Below are 22,222 nucleotides of genomic sequence, written 5' to 3'. Positions count from 1 at the left end.
TAGAACATCAGCCAAATGCCCATCAGAGATGCAGCATTGTTTGAAGCTATCCACTCATCCTCTCCCTATTTTTCCATCTGACAATCTGTTCTTTATTGCACTGTCAAATTCAGAATGTGTTCGCTGTCATTTTTTCCCCCCACCCCTGCTGCCACTCAGCGGCTTTTGACACACATAAATTATACACATTAAGGGGCATTTCTGCAGCTCGCCAAGAGCAAAGAGAGAACACTAACGGGGCCAAAAATGCAAAGAAGAGAGAGAGGTGGAGTATTTATCCCATGCCACTCAGAGGCCCGTGTGAGCAGTAATTGCAGTAGAGTGTAGTTAATGTGGGTCAGTGGTTGAGTGGAACCCCAAGGGTCAAAGGGAGTGTGGCAGGGAAGGAGAAGGAACTGGAGTGATGCAGGGCACAGAGAGAGAGTCACTATGAAGCTGCACTCAGCCTCAGTTGGAAGGGCTCAGGGTGAAGCTTTACGATACACCCCCTGCCTGTCTCTTAATAAACCCTACTTGCATCCTGCTGGATGCTGCTCACACCCAACTCCACCTCCCTTTTCCCTTCTTTTCTCATTCTGTGGTGCTAATACTCATTAACATTTGAGCATTACATAAAATAGAGCAGTCGTTTCCAACCTGGAGGCTTGAAGCCACAGGATAAAACTTGGATATCGTAACCCAGTCGCTAATTACGCTAATGTGACCTACCACACATTGAGTGGCAGGGGAGGATTCAAAAAGTAAGGTTGCAGGGCAGGTTGCCACCTCGGAGTGTGTTGCACCCAGACTGGTCAGATTGCCATGAACAGACATGGACAACACGGACTGTCTGATTCTTTTTTAAAATAAAAAAACTATATCGACCTCAAACGCCAATACATGAGCCTGAAGGCACCTCTTCAACATGCCTGCACACCCTCAGCTCCTCTGCAGACCTGTCTTGAGCCGCGAAGCCGGAGTTGACCTGTTGTTGGAGGGGGTAGATGTGTTGACAGAGGCGAGGGGCTGCGGGTCTTCACTCAGTCAAAGGCCCCCTTCAGCAGCCATGAAGCATTTATGAACAGGCATCTCCCTCCTCTGCTCTCTATTCCACTCACAACCCTCCTCGGCCCCTTCTTCTTCTTCTCCTCTCTTTTTTTATCTTGCACACCCTCTGCCCTTCTTTCCCACGTCCTCTCCATCTGTCTCACTCTTTCAACACTTTTTTCCTGTTACACACATCAGCGTCTAATAGATTTCTTCCCTTCGCTCCAAGTTTGTGTGCGTGTGTCTCAGGTGTGTGTTTTTGAGTGTCCCTTTTCAACAGTACAAGCAGAGTGTATCTCCCAGCTCTGAGCCCTCTCGGTCTTCAGGTAAATGTTTGTGCTGCGAGAAAAGAGACACATACACACAAATGGATGGAAATAGCTTATTCATGCTAGTCTGTAGCACTTGTTCACCTGTTCAAGGTTGTTGTACAGGTATGTGTCTCAGACATATTCTTAAATAATATTATGTATGCCCTCATTGGCTTTCTGCGGCTTTGTACGTGTGAGCTGTGAGTGTGCAGACTCTTAAACAGGTGGAACTGGAACACTGCAGGGATTGTCTCTTTGTCTGTGTGTGCATTTGTGTGTATGTGCATGTGTGTGTGGTCCACTCCTTTGCACTTTGATCCTCGTCTTGACAGCCCACCACCTGGGACGATCTGCCACATACTGCATTGCTCTCAGGCCAGGCTACACCATGGGAATCACAACACACAGCAGCTAATGCAGTGCTAACAGCCAACCCTCCCCTGCACATTATATGCTGTCAGAATCGCTAACGCTAACACCCAAAGCTAACCCTCCCATATACAGATTTGCAAAAAATGCCACCAGAATCTTAATCCGCAGCATGTGGGCTAGTAGCTAACCATCATACAGTACTATTGGAATTGCTAATCACACACAAGGGGCCAAAGCTTGAACATAGGTGCAGTTGGAATAATAATGGCATTATAATGTACAATACTACGGCAATCCTATAAAGCTCCCCCTCGTACAGGTGTAGCATCCACCGAGTGCCAACCATGCAGCAAATATAATGAACACAGTTAAAAGTTAACGTGCCTCACATGGAAATCACAGTGCCAGTTACAATACACTCATGTGCTTTAGTCAGTTTGACATGTTTACATGTGCATTGAGTCAAGTAATTTAGTTCAGCTCAGTCATGTTCCTGTAAGTGCACTAATGTGTAGTACATTTGTTAATTTTTTAATGGTTCGTAATTGAAAATGTGGGCCTATTTAACTCTTTAGACTGTTGATGTAAAGTGCCACAGGCAGTAAACAATTTACCAGTTATTGCTCTGTATAGTGCCAGACGCTTTAGTCAGTCGTGCCTTTAAAATCCCTGCTCACACCTGTGCAGGTGTTATCCCTTATTGTGCTTTATTAGACCCTTTCTAAGGACTGTAATTAAGTTTATTTAGATTCTGCACTGACTTGTACAGTGGGTGAAAATAGGGTTGATTTGAAGTTTTCAGTGTGTACGCCAGTCTGGTTGAGTGCAGTACATGAATCCACAGTAATAGAGCTTGGTATGCCATGCTGGCATGCCACTTGTTATGCAGAGGTGAGGGCAGGGTAACCTGCCTTAATGGAGAACAGGCAGCAAACAGGGCCACCGCTACTTTTTTACATAGAGATGCTGTGGTTTACTTTTTCCCGACTTTTGAGCAATGGAATCAACAGTTGAGTACTTTCAGTTTAGATTCTTACTGTCAACAGTTTTTCCAGAGGTTACTACTTTTATTTAGAGGATTTTATTTTATTTTTTTATTTAGACACACAGTTTAGTACACTCAGTTTTTATTATGATAGGGGAAAGCATAAATGAAATAGAATAGTAAGTGGCAGTCACCAGTTTACCGCTAACCCGTGTGTGGCTGCCATATCCGTGTGGTGACCCACATGGAATAGATATCATTTTTACCCCATGATAATCTGTCAGTCATGACTAATTTCCCCTCTTATCTCCATGCCTTTAACTAGTAGAAGCTGATGGGAAACTCTTGGTGGTAAATTGATACTGATGGTAGAAGTGGAGGGCTCAGAGTTTAGTGAAGTGACACCCTGAGCTGCTTTTCACGCTGTGGGCTGAAGATGAAAACACTAAGCTCGGAGTTATCCCAGCTAATACACAGGCACTACACCATCTGAATCATAACACCAATCACGTTGCTGACGCTAGGCTAAGGGCCAATTCTTCAACAACCCTGGCACCCGGAGGACACAGCAGGAATTCAGATCCATTATGATCCCAGCCTCATCAAAGGGACTCTGGGATTTGGATGCTAAACCTGCTCCAGATGCTCACTGTTGGATTTCACTAAGATGCACTGCAGGGCAAGTGTCATAAGGGCTGATAGCTACGATATGGGCAACAAAACCACAACCAGTTCGCTTCATTCACACTGAGCTGATCTATGTCATAAACACAATGGGGAGAACAACAAAGCAGATGTAAACAATCGCACACCCAGCTCATCTCTGGACAAATAAATTAACAGAGACATACGGTCCAAACACATGAAGCTGCAGCAAGTGGAAGGAAGATGTTGAAGCTCCACCAGTTCAGAGACTCACCTGTGGTTGACATATGCTAATATATAACCTTATCAAACTGTAAGTTTACACATGCAGACATCTTATATCTCCAGGAAGTTCTGGGAGTCTCTCACTTATTAATAAAAGCTGCAAAATGCCTACAAATTACATACAATGTCCCAGATATTCTAACTTCTTGTAGCCCCCCCACACACACACAGAAAATACTGCACTTAAGTGTCATGAATTCATTAAAAATCCCCTAACAGGTCACATCCAACTGTAGTTACAGGCAACCACACAAAACTACTGTTTAAAGTTTATTTAACTGCAATAAACACTGCAGTTGCTACTTGTTAAAACAAATGATGGTAACCCTGACTGATAAAATGGATTTAGCCTTAAGACTAACAAGCTACACTTGACGATATTTTAAGCACAAATTCTCATTTTGTTGTGTCAATGAGGTCTCTGATATGGAAAATACAGGACTCCAATGAGTCAATGAATGGCATGACATTTGCAGGACAGAAATTACACAGCTGTGTTTCAGGTAGAGCTCAAAATTTAATACTTGACTTTGGATACGACAGTTGATTAAACAACGTTATCACAAGGTCCATTAGCAGCTGTTGTGGTTCCTTTTAATATGTATTAATATTTAAAAAATATATAGATTTCTACTACAGAAATAAAACTGTGTGATGATGTTATGTGTCATTGGTGGCAGAATTCTTTTAACCTCTAAAATTTCAATATAAACCATAAGAATGAAGAATGATAACGAGCAGCTGTCCAGTCTAAAGCCCAGTGTTTGACATAAATCAAATAACACCAGCTGTGTAAATGAGGAGAATAGAGGAGTCACACCTCTGTGTCTTCTCTAAATGTCCAGCTTTCTATCCAGGTTTGTGTGTGTTGACTGAGAAAGGCCTGAAACTGCAGTGTTTCAGCCGCACTCAACAGGGATTACACACAGATTAATGAAGATGCTGAATCCCTCGCTCCCTTGTTCACTCTCCACTGTGTGCATGCACACGTATTTGAGTGCAGATACAGAACTGAGTGTATAAGTGAGCGATCGAGTGAGGAAGCGACTTAGTTTGTAGGTTTGGGGCGTCAGGGTTAAACCTGCGTTAAAGGTGGATTAAGAATAAGTTTTGAGAAATTTAATAACCTTCATTATCTACTTTGACTTTGTATTTAGGCTTATTTTACTATAACTAGGACGTCAGGAAAACATTGACGTGCAATTCACTGATAATTAAGTGAAGCCAGTGGGTGAACACGAGCAATAGGTGAACAAATGCTTTCTTTAGTGAATGAGTGTGTAAGCAGCTGTTCACCGATTACTCAAGGATTCATAAAGAGACAACTCGTTTCTCTATCGCCTCCTCTTTTCCCGACTGCTGTGTGTTTGCATTGAGCGACACGCATGCACACACTTCCTTGAGGCCCAAGTCATCATCATTGAAATGAATCCAAAAGCATTCCCTAACAATCCACTAGGACATTTCATTCTTAATATTCACTCAGCGTATGCCGGTGTCGACAGGTGATGCCAACAGATGAATAGAGAAAATGCTCTTTGTTGCTCTTTATGCTCATCCCCTCTCTCGTTCTTTCTCTCCCCAGGCTGCTGTTTTGTCACGTTTTACACAAGGAAAGCTGCCCTTGAAGCCCAGAATGCGCTGCACAACATAAAGACCTTAACAGGGGTGAGTGTGTGTCTGCGATTCTCCTCTGCCTACTTTCTCCTCTAATCACACACTTACAGCAGTACCCCGAGGCAGTCCACCCCAACCTGAGTGTGTGTATGTGTCCGAGCGCACTGATATGTGCATTACCGTGTTGCACTGCTGCCACAGTGCATCTGCAAGTGTGAGTGATTGAAAACGGGAGCAGGTGAGCATCCGGCTGTCAGAGTTGGTGGACGAAACTGAATTGATAAGTGAAGAAGCACATTAGCAAGAGGAGAAATGGTGATTTCAAGAACTTTTTAATGGAACAGTCACATGTTGTACACATACAAGTAAATGAAGGTTTTACTGGCCAACAAATTAAGTAACAGATGTTTTTAGCCCGCAGCTGATGGAATGTTTTAGGCCAAAAAAAAATATTTGCATGGGCAATCATTTGATTTAAAAAATAAGATTTAATAATTTAATAAGATAACATTAAATTGTATTAGACATATTTTTTATATACTTCACACAGTGTGATTTATATAAGTATTAATTATATACACAGCTCCCAGCCCCACCTATTACATAGTTGAGGATTCAAACATTCAGCAAAAAAATAGAAAATGTGTGTGACTACAGGCCTCTAGTTGTCAACAACACTTGCTCACATCTGTTTCTGTATGTTTTGACACTTGGGTGTAGCCTATACTACAAAGGAGTGTGTTGATGCAGCGGCATTGACTTTCATGCTGCCTGCGCTGTTCTCCACTATTGTTCCCTCCTGCAGCCCAAGAGAGTGATAGAAGAAGTGGGCTGGAGCTTGCTCGCACTCTTGCTCTTTTAGCCCAGGGTGGATATTTAGAGGCCCCCAGATCCCTTCTGCTCGGGCTATTGGCTGCTTCCCTGCCTCTCTCCTTGGCTGCATGAGCTAACTGGAATCTCATCAGTTGAGCGCCTGCACTCGCTTTCTTCTGTCGGATGGATCAGCAGATAGCCCTCATGGGCAGGACGAGGTGGATACTGAGAATCCCACAAGAGCTGTACACGGGATTTGTGCTCGGGCTTCCGATTGCGAGTCGAGCTTGTTGTTTTGCAGAGTCACTGTGTTAATTGCTAGTGGAATAAGTCTGTTAAATTTGGTCTGTTTTCCTGTGCTGTGAGAGTTAGTCACTTATCCCTTTTTGGAGGTGTGAAATAGCCCTAGGGAGGACACATACTGCAGCAGTCTCAGGATTATAGGAACATGAAATCGCCTTCTTCTACACCATAACACCCTCCCTCCCTCTGTTCTGTCTGGTCATTCCTCCTCCTCACTAACTTCTCTCTCCTGCAGCATCTGGTTGTTATGTTTGGGGCTTTTTGAAGTCAGACACCGGTAAATTTGGATTGTAGTTGCTGGCAAGGGCATCGGTTTAGTTTCTAAAGTCAGATGTTCTTTAGCCTAAGAATAAAAAACTGAACCTGTATAAATGCTGTTTTCTGCATTTATTAAAATAAATATATAAATACATATCAACATAATAAGACACTATGATAAACCTGAAATACTTTTTAACTTCCTATATTATTAATACATTTTTTACTATGAACACATTTTCCTAAGGCCCCAAGGACACATGTTTGTGTCCTTGGGACTTGACAAATATATTGGATGCATTCTCATGTGAACATTTATGAAGCAGATTATTAAAGCTGCATTATTTACATTGATTTTTGTTAGCTAGCACCCTTCAGCTGCCAGGTTTAATTACTGCCACTATTTCAATGGGTGAAGTAATGCAAAAACTATTACCACAAATGTTCTCTGTCAGTCGCATGCTGATGTACCAGGACAAGAGACAAACAAAAGCAAAACATTGCTCTGTAGCACAACTAGTGGACATTTTGTGTTTGCATCATTACCACAGAGTGTTTTTACTGCCTCTTTGATTGCTTCTAAACTTCTTCTTCAACATCTCTGTGGAGAATATTATTAATATACCCCATATTTGCGAATAAAAATACACATAACTTTTTCCTTACAAACTTAAAAAGGGTCTTAAAGTAGTTATTCACTTCAGAATAATGTCTTCCTTTAAGGCTTTGTAGAGCCCTGGGGGAAAATTAAAACTGTCCATTAAAACCTAGACAACATTGATCACAGCACAATATGCGCTTAATTAAACTGCATCATATTCATCATGTCAGAGTTGGACAACAATGATTAGCTTATATTTAATAAAACTCTCTTACTGACAGACGAATATGGCTTTAAACCTAATATACAGGCACACGAGGTAGACCAATAAGTACAGTACAAATTCAAACACACACTTGAAACACAGAATCAATAGTGACATGATGACAGATCATCATCACTGTTTGGAATTTGAATGAGGTTTTTAAACTGGCTCCCCGTCAGCTTAAAAAAAGGGCAAATAAAAAACAGGTGAAAGGAAGGAGCCATCTAGAGACAGAAAAAACTGGTGATGAGGATGGTGAATTAATTGCTGAACGAGGCGAGTCAAGACAAAAGAGAGCATAGACATAGAGAGGGAGAAATTGAGCGGGAGGTTAGCAGAGGCGATGGGCAGATGGACAGGAAAAAGGTGGAGTAGAGCACTCCAGCACGCTCGAGGGCAAAGCAATAAACGGGCCGCAGTTAAAAACCAATACCTGCTTATTAACTTCCCCACTCTCCTGGCTTGTAAAAAGCCAGCAGAACAATGTTTGTATTGGCAGTCTTCCCCTCCCTCACTCTATCTCTCCTTCCAAACCCAAGGCCCTAACAGGGAGAGATGCAATCAGAGTGGAAAGCTGGACGAGGGCCAAATTGGAGAAAAGGGCACCGGTATTGGCAGCGCCAACCGACAGCCATGTTGGTTTAGGGCTGAGGCAGTTGAATGGTTGCCATTTTTTAGGAGGGCATGAAGTGAAGATGTCTGCAGTTTATGTGATGAATCTGTCCCTGTACACCACTCGTAGAGGCAACGAGAACGAAGGATTGATGTTCATCGTGTGGAAGAGCTTTTAAAATGGCAGCTTCTCTTCCAGCTCCCAGCCTCTCCACATCTCTCCATCCCTTCCTGTCACTCTTCAGCTGTCTCAGCTGACAGTGCATGTATACTAAATGTATGCACGTGTGATTTTGTGTATGCAGAAAGTGCATGCTCATGTCATGTCAGCTGCAGACTTGTCTGTCGTACTTCAGTGATGAAGTAGTGTTTCCACAGAATATACAGGTCCGAACAGGAACTGGTTATACAGCATTATTAAAGCTTCAGCTTTTACAGATTCTCATAAACATTTTAACTGAACCCAGTGCTGTGAAGCAGAATCTCAGACAACAAAACATGTTTCTCCTTTTTTTTTTTTTTTGTATAGTTAAACAAACAAAATAAAATATGTTTACTTGTGAGATTGTGTTGTGCTTGTAGGCAGATTTGATTTTACTTTAAACTGAACAAGGCTAGCAGTTTTCCTCTGTTTCCAGTCTTTATGCTAAGCTAATCGTAGCCTATCGTTGTATTTACCGTACATACTTCATTATCTAGTCTAACTCTCAGCAGGAAATCAATAAACAACAAGCTATTCCTGTAACATGTTGCTAAAACAGTAATATACCATTTTCCTATTGAAATTTGCACTACTGCTCCACGATCACGCAGGCCTGTTTCTCAAAGAACAGCAGCTTTCACTGAAGTTGTTTCTAATGACTTGCTAATGAAGCTCTGTTGGGGTGGAGACAGTGTGTGTGTCTGTGTTTCTGCCTGCATGTGAGCGAGGGCTGTGTTCATCTCTCCAATTCTAACACTGCAGCACTGGTGATTCGAAATAAGCTGCTTTACACACACACACACACACACACTGAAACCCCCCCCCCACCAAACCCATCTATCGTCAAAAAACATGCGCCGTACCCCTGGAGCGATTTAAAGCCATATGACCCGACCCCTGCTGCATGTACTGATCCACACCCTGCATGACTCTTTAACACACACACACGTTTTAAAGACACACTTCTGTGTACACACAGACATATGCTTCAGCACAGTCTGACTTTATTGCATTACATTTTTTTTTTTATTTCCCCCTCATGATGCACTCCACCCTCCATGCTAACATAACACACACGCTGAGACACACACACACTGACAGCACACAGCAAGTTAAAGCCTGTCAGCCTGCCTGTCAGACAAGGTTGTTTGAGATTTTCCACTAAATTGAACTCTTTCATTAGTGGCTGACAGATGTCTAAATGCCCAGTGTCCCACCCTTTCCCCCCCCACACACCCCGAGAGGGCCCCGAAGCTGCTGTTCCCTGTCTGAAGGTGGATGGAGGGGATGGAGAGATGCAAGGATGAAGGGAGAAGTGAGAGCTAATCTAGGACGTGACCTCTGGAGTACCGAGCAGCTTGGAGAAGTTCAGTCCTTTATCCTGGTTCTCTTTCTCCTCTCGCACACGCTCTCCATCCTTTTCTCTCTCTCGTCCTGTTGAATCTCTCCCTCCATCTTCCTCCCTCTGACTCGCTCTTTGTGGAAATAAAAAAAAAAAAAGGATAAAAAGCCCTTTGATTCGCAGTTTCTCTCAAGGATATTTCACACTGACAGTAAGGCGGAGGGGAGGAAGAAGGGAGAGGGAGGGTGATCGTCATGTTGAGTAGGGTGTGTGGAGGGTGGTGAGGTGGTCGCGAGCGAGTGTGTGTGGGGGGTGGGACGCGATCAGTCGAGCCCTGTCCTCCATGTGGGCGGATCAGAGCGTTTGTCGAGCGCCAAGCTTGATAAGAAGCGTGGGGCTCATTAAAAGCTACCGTCGCACTGAGACCACACACACACACACACACACACACAGATCCCCACCTCCCTTACCTTTCTGCTGGCAAGATAATTAGTGACGCTCTGCTGCCAGAATACAGGCACAAGGTTGTGTGTTCGTGCAACCAAAGGCACATCAAAGGCCCTCATCAAAGTAAGAGTGATCTCAAGCAAGGTTAAGGTTTAAAAGCAGCAATTTATAATCCAAAGACATAAGTCATCTAATCAGTCATTTATTATTTCAAGTTGGTGGACAGAGCTGCAGATAGAAGCACACACTGGAAGTGACAATGTGTGTTATCATTCATGTAAGAAATCATATTCTTTCATACAAAAGCCCCTGTGGTCTAAAGACTCTGACTGTTCCTGCCTTTGAAGGGAACTGTGTGTGCCCGCCTGAGAAAAGACGAACTATAAGACTGTGGCCACTTCGACACTGCAGGCCTTAGTGTTTATTGTAACTTATTATCTGTATAGGTTTTTGATTTATTGATCATATTTCAAAGTTCACCTTATCTGATCATCTGTTTAAGTTCTAAGAAGTTAGTTTCAGTATCTAATTATGGATTTATTAATTGTTACAGTATTATGTTATTTATATCTTATTAATAATCTATAAACATCAATAAATCTTATTAACCATTCATGAAGACATTAGCTGAACGTGTTGCTAACTGCCATGTATTATAAATGGTTAATAAATTATAAATCATATCTTTATTAATTGTAGTTAATCGTTAACAAACTATTAATGCACAACATGATGAACAACACAAGATAAAGGGATTTTATTTGCATTCTGTAAATCGAAGCACTGTCTCAGTTCTATAAAGAATAATGGCTCATTTACAACACATTAAATACCATAAACTAGTAGTAAAGCGATTATTAATCAGCTGTCAATAATGCTCCCAAACTCGCCCCAGCTCGTAGTTTCTGTCTTTAAATAAACTGTGAATTGTGTTGTTTAACACAGACTAATATGTTATTTTGACTCTGACATTAAATTCACAAAACAATCTCTGTTATTTTTATTTATTCAGGGTAGAAAAGGATCTCAAGCCTCACTGAGACCACCAGACACTGACACTGAGGGGATGCAGTCTGACAATAGCTGAACGTAATGGAAATAAATCCATCACAGCAAAGATGCAAGCGAAACATAGAAATTGGCAGCATCAGTACATTTATTGGCTTAGTGATATCTGGGCATAACCTTAAGATTACACAAGAGTGTGTTTCAATGAAGTCCTTGATAGTAGTGTGGTGAAGAGGGGGAATGCTTCGTGTCCACAGCCTGTCAGTGTGTTGTTTGTTCAGGCGCGAGCCTATTACACATATCACTGCTCTATCACAATAGCTCTCCATGCAGCACTTAAGAAGCAGGCGAGTCGAATGGCAGGAAAAAGAGATGAGGTAACTCCCCCTGACTGATACAGCAGCTGATTTACTTTTCAGCCCCTTTACATTTTTGGCAGCTCACCATGTCGCAAATGAGCTCGTGTGAAACCTGACTGCCGTAACTGCCCAAGGATCTAGGAAACAGTTGTATGTGGTGCTGGGCTGGAAACAGCGGAAACACAGCAGTGTAGGATATTAAATTTCTCATGTACTAAGCCGTGTGTCATCAAACATTCATGCGTTATAGCCTGGAGGATATTATGCAACAAGCTGAAAGGTTAGACCTCGGACAAGTGGTTTATAAAAAGGCTGAACGGAGACGGCTGACCAGTAGACAGGTATTAGAGCAGCACACACCTCATCTTTAAAACCTGCTCGGCTCCTCAGATGATTCGAGTCCAGAAAAACAACAGTAGCTCATTCATCGCGAACAACACACACACACACACACACACACACACACACACACACACACACACACACAACCATTCCCACAGCGGTGTCATTACAGAGGCTCATTATCGAAATCAATTCAATTAAAGGCTGTAATTGCTGTAGTGAAACCCAAATGCTATCGCAAACAGGGCTGAAGGAAGACAAACCTCATCGATGCGCCGACCCTCAGAGTGTGTGTGTGTGTGTGTGTGTGCTGTTATTTAACGAAAGAAATATTAATTGCTTGTTTCAGATTAACTCCGCTAACCCCTCTTTTCTTTCCAAGTTGGTGGTGGCGTTTAAGCATATTGATTCTTTGAGGGGGGAATAAAAGGAGGAAGGGGAGAAGAAGGTGTGGGGGGAGGAGGGGAGTGGCTGTAAATGCAGTCTAACTATGTTACACACTTAGAGTAGTTAGTGTGGAGACATGACGCAGCATAGCTAATGTCGAATCCCTCAATCATTCTGCTCACACGCGCGCTGGGTTAATTGTTTACCGAGCTAAATGAAGTGGGGATAATGTAGGCTAACTGTGCGCCGAGCGCCGCTAAGACGAGGGATATTATAAAGGACAATTTGATTCATAGTCGTTTGTTTGCTGAAAGGAGAGTGAGAATTAGAGTCGGGGAGTAAAGCAGAGGGGGTTTTTGTGTATTTGAAGTATTTTAAACATACAGTCAAGACTATACATCATTGGAAACCAGGTGTACTTTAAGTATAGGACGAGGCACCGTGGGAGCCTTGTACGTTTCCTGTTGGTCCATCTTGTAACAAACTGCACGGCCGACTAGCTTTCAGTTCAGCATCCACGTCTAGATCTCTTTAACACAGTTAAAAACAAGTGTACAATGTTTAATTAATGTTATTTCAAACCTCTAAGAGACAAAAATGTGTTTTTGATTTGTTTCCTAAGTAAAGAAATTGTATACAACAAGCGAAACACCTAGTGCGTATACAATGATAAGTAATGAAGGAAGAAGGACGATAGATATGAAAATTGTGGGTGTAAATTAAGTAGGAAAGCATAAATTGAGCATAAATACCACCCACTGTTGGGAACAGATAATTTGTACAGTGGTAACAATAGAAATTAAATTAAAAGATGCACAGAACTGATAGGATACATACTTCAGTATCTGCTCTTTTGAAAACGACCACTCTGAATACACCATTTATAATGAGATTTAATTGTCTTCGTGTATTTTAATCCTTAACAATCACTGCACAGCCTCACAATCTGATTATATTAGTAGAACTACATTCTTCTGTGTTATCTTTTTGAAACATTAACGGCTGAAACAAACAAACACTCATCAATATGGTTTTTCAATCACCGTTTTGAAGAGTGCTAATGCCTTAAGGAAGATGTTGACCTAGAACCAAACTATTAATGAGTGGTTTCTAAAAACTGTAGTTCGCTGTCTGTTGTGTTATTGGTGATAATCACCGTCTGGAGGTCGTGTGTGTGTGTGTGTGTGTGTGTGTGTGTGTGTGTGTGTGTGTGTGTGTGTGTGTGTGTGTGTGTGTGTGTGTGTGGTCAGTTGTACGGTCTCGGTCACTTATATTGAATCCCAACTGTGAGGGCCATCTGTCTGACTTTGACCCAGTACCTCACCGTCACACCTTCAGAGAGGAGGGAGGAGAAAGAGCGCCTGGCTGTCATCTGTGTGTGTGGTGTGTGTGTGTGTGTGTGTGTGTGTGTGTGTGTGTGTGTGTGTGTGTGTGTGTGTGTGTGTGTGTGTGTGTGAGCGACAGAGACAGACAGACAGAGAGCGGGTGGTGTTCGGTACCATACAGTATGTGCACTCGCCAGTTTTTGGCACACACGCTCTGGTCATGTGAACTTGGCTGTTGCTTTGAAGGTGCCAACTGCTGCCAAAGGGCGCGCACAAACAGACATACACACACTCATCCTATTCCCATCATGAGCCTCAAGTTGGTCCTCTGGCTGCAGGGCAAGTCCACCTCCGACCTTTTCAGAACCGGGGCATTCCTGGAAGTTGCTGGCAGGCAGGAGGAGACGAGAGGGGATAACATTAACCCAAGAGCAGCAGTTAACATTTAGGAAGTGTAGGATTTCCTGCACTCGATGTACCAGGAGCCTGGGGGGCTGGTCAGGTTGCAGCTAGTTTTAATGCATGATGAGGACATTAAGCTTAAAAAGCTGAAAGAAAGAGACGGTGGTTGGATGGTGACATTTCATCAGCTGGTGTGACAGATAGACACCTCGCCTCAGCCAGGAAAGGGGGGTCAGAGATCGTTAAAGAGACTCCTCCATAACTGGAAGGTTGTAAAATCCAGCTCATCTGCCCACTGCACTGATCCCTGTGGTGTAGCGCGGACCTTATGGTTCCAGTCAAGCGTGAATATCTTTGGTGACTGGATGAGCTAATCTTGCAAAGCTGTGACTTTGCTTTGTCATCCTCACAGACAAATCAAAGCTAATTGACTCAGTATTTCATATTAATAGTGAATCAAAGGACAGTGAAATGTAGTTTAGTTTTACAGCACTTTTACTCTATGAATCATTCTCTTAACCCTGTTTTCAGCACACAACAAGCTCTGGTAAAACCTTTGTCTGCAACATGCTCAGCACCAAACAGCAGCAGTAAACAGAGACTTATCTGCAGAGGTGGTGGAGATGCAGCTAAAATACATACAGAAGTTAAGTTTCCCCTCAAGTGGACTAAAAAGCAGTTAATACATATTTAAAGTGCAAATGTTGACATGTAAACTGCTGAAGTGGTAGCATGGTGAGTTTCCTGCTGGCTGGTATCTGTGATTCAGTACTGGGTGGTAAAATAGAAGGACTTTACATTTACACACCCTGATTGTTATTGGTTGTTAACAAGAAGCATAAGAGAAATAATGAGGGAATTACATAGATGAGATAGAGGACAGAAATCCAGAGGAGCACCTTTAAAATGTGTCAATTAACATATGAACCATGAGGCAGTGTCTAATTTTAAAGGTGTTATGAAGCTTTCAGTCAGCTGAATGAGCTGTGAGATGAAATTATCAAGTTCAGCAAAGTCAACTCAAAATTAGTTAAATTCAGACATGAAGGAGCAGACGATCGACCTGGACTCTGCTGTCCGAGAAGCTTTAAATTCAGATAAATTCCACGTTTTATAACAGGATCATAAATATAGTACAGTACTTTGCCGTGATTGAGCAGCTAAGAGGAGTTGTTGTTCTCTGCCGTGTAGTTGCAGTAACAACACTGAAGCTCAGCAACTCATTATTAGCAGTGTGAGTGGTGACTTTTAGTTTGCACATTAGTATGTAAATTAAATGTTAATCGATTTTCAAAGGTGTGAATTTATCATGTATTTTACAGCGGCGCCCAGTGTGACTCGGTCAATCAGAACTGAACTATGCAGTTTGTAATAAGGCAATTCAAGTGCTCCAAAAATGATTAAAAACAAATGGTGACACTTTACTTCAAGTGCACTGTGGATGCTTTACAAGCAAATAATAAGGCCCTTAAAGCAGAGACACAACTTTCACTACATTATAATCTAACATCAGCAAATTACATTCAGTTCAGCTTTGTGTCATTAACTGTACAGCTGCCCCACAAACTATTCCGCTCATATTTTCATCTTTTGTAAATTGTATTCTGACTAATTATTATGCACAGGCTTAGAGTGGCTTATGAGAACTTTTTTAGTTAAAGATTTACTAAAGAGAACAGACTCATTTTGTGGAAGAGACGAAAGTAGAAAAGAGGTTTTGGGGACAGAAGGGAAAATGAACTCTCACATAGCAGGTAAACAGGATGTAGATGAAGCAGCCTACTGACTAGGAGGATACATTTGTAGAGCTAAATGCCAGCGCAGCTTCAGGCCGGCTGCACACATGGCTTTGCACAGTGACGTTTCTGGTTCTCTATGCTTTTTATGAGCCCGAGCGCGGCGAGGACTTAGTAGTTTTGCCTGGCCCCTGCTGAGTGCATAATGAATGGCAGACTGCAGCTGTGGGCCTGCCAGGCAAGAAGAAACAGCACTGTGGAATTGTGGGATAGCAAAGGAGACTCTTGCTTTGTGGATCTCGGCGGGAGCTCACCGAGATCAAACGTGTCGACAGCGACGCCACCCGCCGGGCATTCTGGGTAGACCTGAGGAGGAGACGCCTGAAAGCCAGACAGACTTTTTGTACCTGTGTGAGTGTGTGTGCTGTTTATTTTTCTTTACGTGTGTGAGTGGTGAGTGACGGCAGCGCGGCGGATGCTGTCGTAGGTTTTGTTTTTAGTTATTTTAGTTTTTTCCCTTTAGAGGACAAACTTTAAAATGGATTAATGAGAACTGGCTCGATGTGACTTCCAGGTTTGCTTTGACATGACTTTGAGGCGGCCTCAGCACACACACACACACACACACACACATTTGTCTGTATATAGCTGTTAGAACTCACATAAGCCCTTTGCTCTCACCTTAACTATCACTAAACTAATAGTCTAATAGTCTTAACCTCCAAACTGCCTTTGGAAACTGGCCTCACAACAATGATACTGATCTAAAATGTTTTTCCACACAAACAGAGAAAGTCGCTCACACACAGCTCATCAGTGTCCCTGCATGTGTCCTTGTGTTAGTGATACTGTACTGAGACTGCAGCCTGAAGGGTTTCCTGTCTGTCTGGTGTCTATGACCTCCTTCACTCCTTCTGTCTCTCATTCTCTCTCAGTCCTTCGTTCTTCCTTTTAATTCTCTTAATTCACAGCCCTTCTCTCGCCTTGTCTGTCGCTGGCTGACATTTTTTCGACTTTTTCTTCTGTTTTCCGTTTTTCTCTGTTTCTTTTACTCTTTCTTTCATTCTCGAAGACATTTGTGGCTGATGCGCTCTGCAAACCCCAAGTTAAAGCATCCATCCATCACTGAATTTCATTTAAATCTCGTTTTGCTTTCTCATTTCTTTGTATTTTTTCCTCTGTTTCTTTCTTCTTTCCTTACGCATGAAAATGCATCACAAACTGCGAGATTTCATTCTTTACTTTTCTGTTTTCTTTATTACTGTTGCTAGCTTGTTTCCCTTACATGCAGTCGTATGCTAAAGTGCGTCACAAACTGCGAAACACAGCTCCGTTTTCATTCTTATTGTAGTCTATCTCTCTTTGTTGCACATAGACATTTGCTGCATTTCTTGAATTAACCGTTGTTCCCACTTGTTTCAGCCATAATTTGATCTCTGCCATGATTTATTTCTCTAAATCACTTGTATATGATGCTTTGTCTTGCAGTCTGCAGTGGAACTGACAGATGTCTGTGTACAGTATTGTTCATTTGCGTCACTGTGTTCTGTCTTCGTTCGGGTTTCCTTCCTTTACCGCTGTCTTCCCCAATGGGTCAGGTTCGGAAACTAATCAATGGGTTGACTAGGTGTGTGTGTGTGTGTGTTTAAGTGCATGAGTGTGTGTCTGGGACAGGTCTGGAAGAAGGAAAAAAAGCAAAGAGTGAGAATGAAAAGGAAGAGAGCAAGAGGGAGAGTTGGGATAAAGGTGTGTGATAGAATTGGAAGATCAAAGCCTTCTGTCACAGCGTGACTGAGCTAGGGGCGTTATGGGTAAGACAGGGCACATACACACTTATGCACATGCACACAGACACACACACACTCACTCGCGGCTGGTATTTGACTCTGAGTGTGATTGATACCGGGCTAGATTTAGAGAATCACTGTCATTCGTCTCTCCGCAGATCAAACAGCCACATAATCTCCCATAAAGGAAAGAGAGATGGAGGAAATAAAAAAAGGGACAGAGGAGGAGAGATTGAAGGAGGGTGAGGTAGAGAGAGAGAGAGAGAGAGGGCCAGAGAGAGCGAGGTGACAAAGCCCTCTCATCTGTGAAGTATGTTCTTGTTTTCCATAAAAGGAGACCCACCACCTTATAGACACATCTTTCATTTAGCTCCATTAAACTGCTTTTTGTGCACATCAGAGAGGAATGCAGTATCTAAAAAGACAAGTGTAAGTGCTGGCATTAGACCCCATTTACACCTGGTATAAACATACAATCTGTATCTCTGAATAAGGGAAAACACTAATAAATAAAAAGGTGGAAAAGGTGCAGTGTGAATGTTTTCCGACCGGCCGGGCTGCATCTTGTAACGTAGATCACACTACAGGTACAAGTCAGGGGAAAGTAAATCACCTTAGGTTTGAAATTAAAACTAACTCATTAATTTCTCAAGACCAGGCAAAAGAAATGGGAGCACAGTGGCTTAGAGGAACTGTTTTGTAGTCAGTGGTTTATGGAAATAGTCCTGGCGGTCCACTACTTCTTCTTCTTCTTTCTCTTCTTAAACCTTTTTCTGTTTTGTCCCCCCCTCATTTTGCTCTTTTTCCTGTCCTTGTTCGTTATCTCATACGCTTCAATCTGATGTTCTTACTCTTAAATTTGGTCTGAATCCTGTTCTTCATCCTGTTCTTCATTTTCTCCTGGTGAATTAGCCAAAACCACTCCAGCTGTATTATCACCACTGTCCGATTTTAATCAAGTGCGGGACGAACCAAAGCAGGTGCAGTTCTTTTTGATATCTGGCTGATAAGTTGCTTTGGATGAAGTCACATCTGGATTTCATTTGGATATGCAAAACATGACACAACATGCATTAGGGTATAAACTGTGTATTAAGCAAAACATCTGATTGTGTTTGTACTTGTGTAAGACCAGCATTCAACGTGTTTCCACTCTTTTCTGTCCCTACAGATGCACCACCCTATTCAGATGAAACCTGCAGACAGTGAGAAATCTAATGGTGAGTGGCCACACACACACACACGGAGACAGACGCATCAATATCACACACACATGCATCAATAGCCGTTTTGAATTTGCTTGGTAATAGCTATCTCAGCCATGTGTTTGCTCGCTTCTTGACTGGCAGACAGCAAAAAGCGACTGAAGCACTGAGCGAGAGACACAGAGAGGCACAGAAAACGAGAGCGACAGTGGGGGGAAATGCTGATATATATAAATATATTATTATATGTGTGATGAATTATTAAGGTGCTTCACAAGGAGGTCAGTGAAAGTTGAATCGTTTTGGCCTCGTGGTGAACCAGCCTCTCTCCCCTGTGGCTGCACACTCATACAAACATGCTGCATGGACTCTCCTCTGCCACACATTCCATCCTCAGATCATCCCATTTCCAAACTACATATTGCAGATCCAGTTCTGAATTGATTTCCTATACTGAGCCTCTCCCTCCATTTCTTCTCATTCTAACTAGGAAGGTGTCGGATATAATATACCAGAGGAAGCATCAGTTACTTAAGACGATGAGGCTGCCATTTTTCTCCCACTGTAAACAAATCCCATGAACAGACTAAATTAGTTTTGTCCAGCTCTAAATTTTTATACGTTTGCTTTTCCTGTCTGCAGCATTCAGCCTAGCAAAACAAAAAGTTGGGTCCTACTGACAAATTCTATCTGTTCACATCACAGTCTTGACCTTGGAAATATAAATATGATTTTGCATCTCACTGGTATGATCTATCAACAAAAGTAGGTAATTATAGGTTTTGGTTATTTATATCTTATTTGTGTCGTCATATATATTTTGTGGTTTTAAAAAAAGGCGAACTTGCACTAAAAAGCCTTGTAAAGAGACAGCAAACATTTATAATAGGAGCAGGAGAACATAACATAAGACAGCCTTTTTCTTTTTACTATTCTCCATCCATGTTCACTATGTTCTGTCATACTTTGTTGATTTGGAAAATACAGGACAGTGTTAGTGATGGTGTAGCATAGTGGGACAGTCTTGTCCAGCAGATTCAGGGTTGGATGCCACACTAAACTTCAACAAACCAACAATCTGACAAGATAAACACTTTTTTTTCATGACAACCACAAAGTGAATGTTTGGGCTGTCTCTTCACGAGCTGCATCTTTTGCAGCACAGCCTTCTGCTGCCACTCACAGATAATGGAACATAGTGTAATTTCATTTTTGTGGCTTAAAAAACTTGGGTACAAAATATTTCCCTGTGCAAATTGTCAGCAGTGTAGGTTGGTGATTCAGGATGGCAGCGCTCAAGACATCCGAGCGTTGGGCACTGAGATTATTTGCATGGCTAAGTGAGAAAATGTGTGTTTTTGCAATTTGGGTGAACTGACCCTTAAAGTCAAGAGTAATTGAGCGGAATATAAAACTATCATTGGATGAACTGGCCGTTTAAATCTAGTCCCAGGTAGATTTTAAAAAAAGGATAACACAAAGTTTTAAATGTGTTTTCCTGACACCTGCAGGAAGCAGGTTTTTCCATAACTTCACATCACGGAGGACTCCTTCTGGCTGAAACACAGACGATAGAGCACCATCATAAGCTGCCTGCTATATCACTGTCCACTGCAGGGGAATACAATAAAATGACAGGATCCTGCAAGGCATGGGAGAAATCCTTATAAAAGCCCGCTCCACTGAAATATAGCGAAATATGACTTTATAAGACATTACCGTCAGGGTAATGATGGCAGAACTTAATAAAGCGGCCGTTACTCACAGCCTGAATGGTGAAATATAGAGCAGACCATACGTAACATATCCATCCACTTAATGATAATGTTCTTTAATAAACCCAGTGTTGGAGTCACTGTAACGGTGACAAATGGCTGCTCAGAAGTTTATTTGTTTAGTCAGTGAAGGCGATGAAGGAAGAGAAAGAGATGGAGAGATTTACAGCAGAACAGAGAGATAACTATTTCTGTTAAACCTAATGGAGTTTTCTTTTTTATTTTACTAAACCTTTGTGGTTTTTCGGTATCTGTAAAAAGTGTAAAACTCAGCATGAAGTCAATCCTGCTCCAGTTTATCCCAGAATGCAAAGCTGACTCTAGATCATCCCAGTGCCGGCTTTATGAGTCTTATCACCGTTCACCTGCCTGCGTGCCTCGTCCGCAAAACAGAAACAGTCAATTGTAACGATATCTCCTCTCTTTCTTTTCTATCGACACAGAGTAAATTAATTACATTGCTGTTAGACTTGTGGTAATCTTCCTCTGGAGTGATGAACACACACACACACACACACACACACACACAGGCTATGTACAAAGGAGTTAAAGCTTTTTGAAACAACACTTATCTTGGCAGCGTATCCCGACGGTTTGTTTTTTAAATACACAAACAATTCAAACAGCAAAACAAACAAGTGCGCTATTGATTTCCCAGAGTGCAACAGACCGCTTATCTCTTTCGCCTTGCGGTAAGAGCTGACAGTTTCCTCATTAAAAATGAATTGGATTAGCATTACATTGAATGTGGTGGAAAGGCATAAACGCGCACACACACACACACACACATATTGTTTCTGCGAGCGATGAGGATTTCGCTCTCAGCTTAATTCACACTTAACCTCGCTCACACAGACTAAAACTCAGCCCGGAGTTTCTCGCTGTTACCTACAGCTACGTCCCATTCCTCGAGATTGCACCTGAACAGGAGAGATTGTGTCATGGAAGGAGAAAAAGAGAAGCCCACGGGGGGAAGGAAGGAGGAGGTTAGAGGAGGAAGAGGAGCAGAGGTAGACGGAGGAAGAGGGTGAGAGAGGACAAGCTGGAGAGTCTCAGCAAGCAGTCAGTGTTGAAGTGATAATGAGACATTGATCAGAGCCTTGCAGATGGCATGATGAAATACATGAAGTCTCTCTGTCCTCATCTCTCTCCCACTGTCTTTTCAATTCTTTCCCGTTCTTTGACCATTTCTTTTGATTTGTCTGTTTTGTTCTGTTTCATCCTATTTTATTGTTTTTGTTTGGACTTTTTTTGTCTTTACTTTTTTCGTTCTCGTCGTAGTTGCTAATTTTCTTTTCTCCCTCCTATTTTTCAGTTTATTTTCAGTGTCAGATGTATCAGAAACGATGCATTTCAGAGCTGTAACAACTAGTCTGACGTTACCTAAACTTAACGACATTTAACCCACACAAAGGGCCTGTGCTTTGATATTGTACCACAGTGATGAGAGGCTGCTAACGTTAATGCTAACTTGGCTCGTACTGACTGTAATCAAAAATGTGCTTGTATTATTGATGTGAAAATGATTTTCATCACAGCACGACGTTACTGGGAATCAACATATGCACATAACCAAACGTGCAAACGTGCTAGAAAGCAGTGTTGCCTTACTAACATTAGCATCTTCACTAGGGAGTCTTCTGTTGAGCTCTTGTCTGAAATATAACAGATAATAACCCAGCGACTACTCTTTTGTACTGACACCAACCATCAGACCAAACTCATTGTAGTAAAGACCCCGCTGAGCCCCAGGGTGTTGTGTTGCAAGCTGCAGAACTCGTGCATAGCAGTTGTACTGCTCTGGTAATGGTA

The 22,222-nt window shown here is 42.2% G+C and overlaps 1 protein-coding gene across 12 annotated transcripts in view; it reads left to right on the top strand.

Annotated features, from left to right (window-relative positions):
- The window catches only part of celf2 (cugbp, Elav-like family member 2), a 157,819-nt gene that overhangs the window by 103,388 nt on the left and 32,209 nt on the right, over positions 1–22,222 (top strand). For all 12 annotated transcript variants that reach the window (XM_026363445.1, XM_026363444.1, XM_026363443.1 and 9 more), the window contains 2 exons: positions 5,210–5,292; positions 18,602–18,650. In XM_026363445.1, coding sequence (XP_026219230.1) covers positions 5,210–5,292; positions 18,602–18,650 — 132 coding nt within the window. The remainder of the gene's footprint in view (positions 1–5,209; positions 5,293–18,601; positions 18,651–22,222) is intronic.

Source organism: Anabas testudineus, chromosome 23, assembly GCF_900324465.2.
Source record: "Anabas testudineus chromosome 23, fAnaTes1.2, whole genome shotgun sequence".
Taxonomy (NCBI): Eukaryota; Metazoa; Chordata; class Actinopteri; order Anabantiformes; family Anabantidae; genus Anabas; species Anabas testudineus.
Note: the sequence above shows the minus strand (reverse complement) of the source record. Positions and strands in the feature narration are given on the sequence as shown.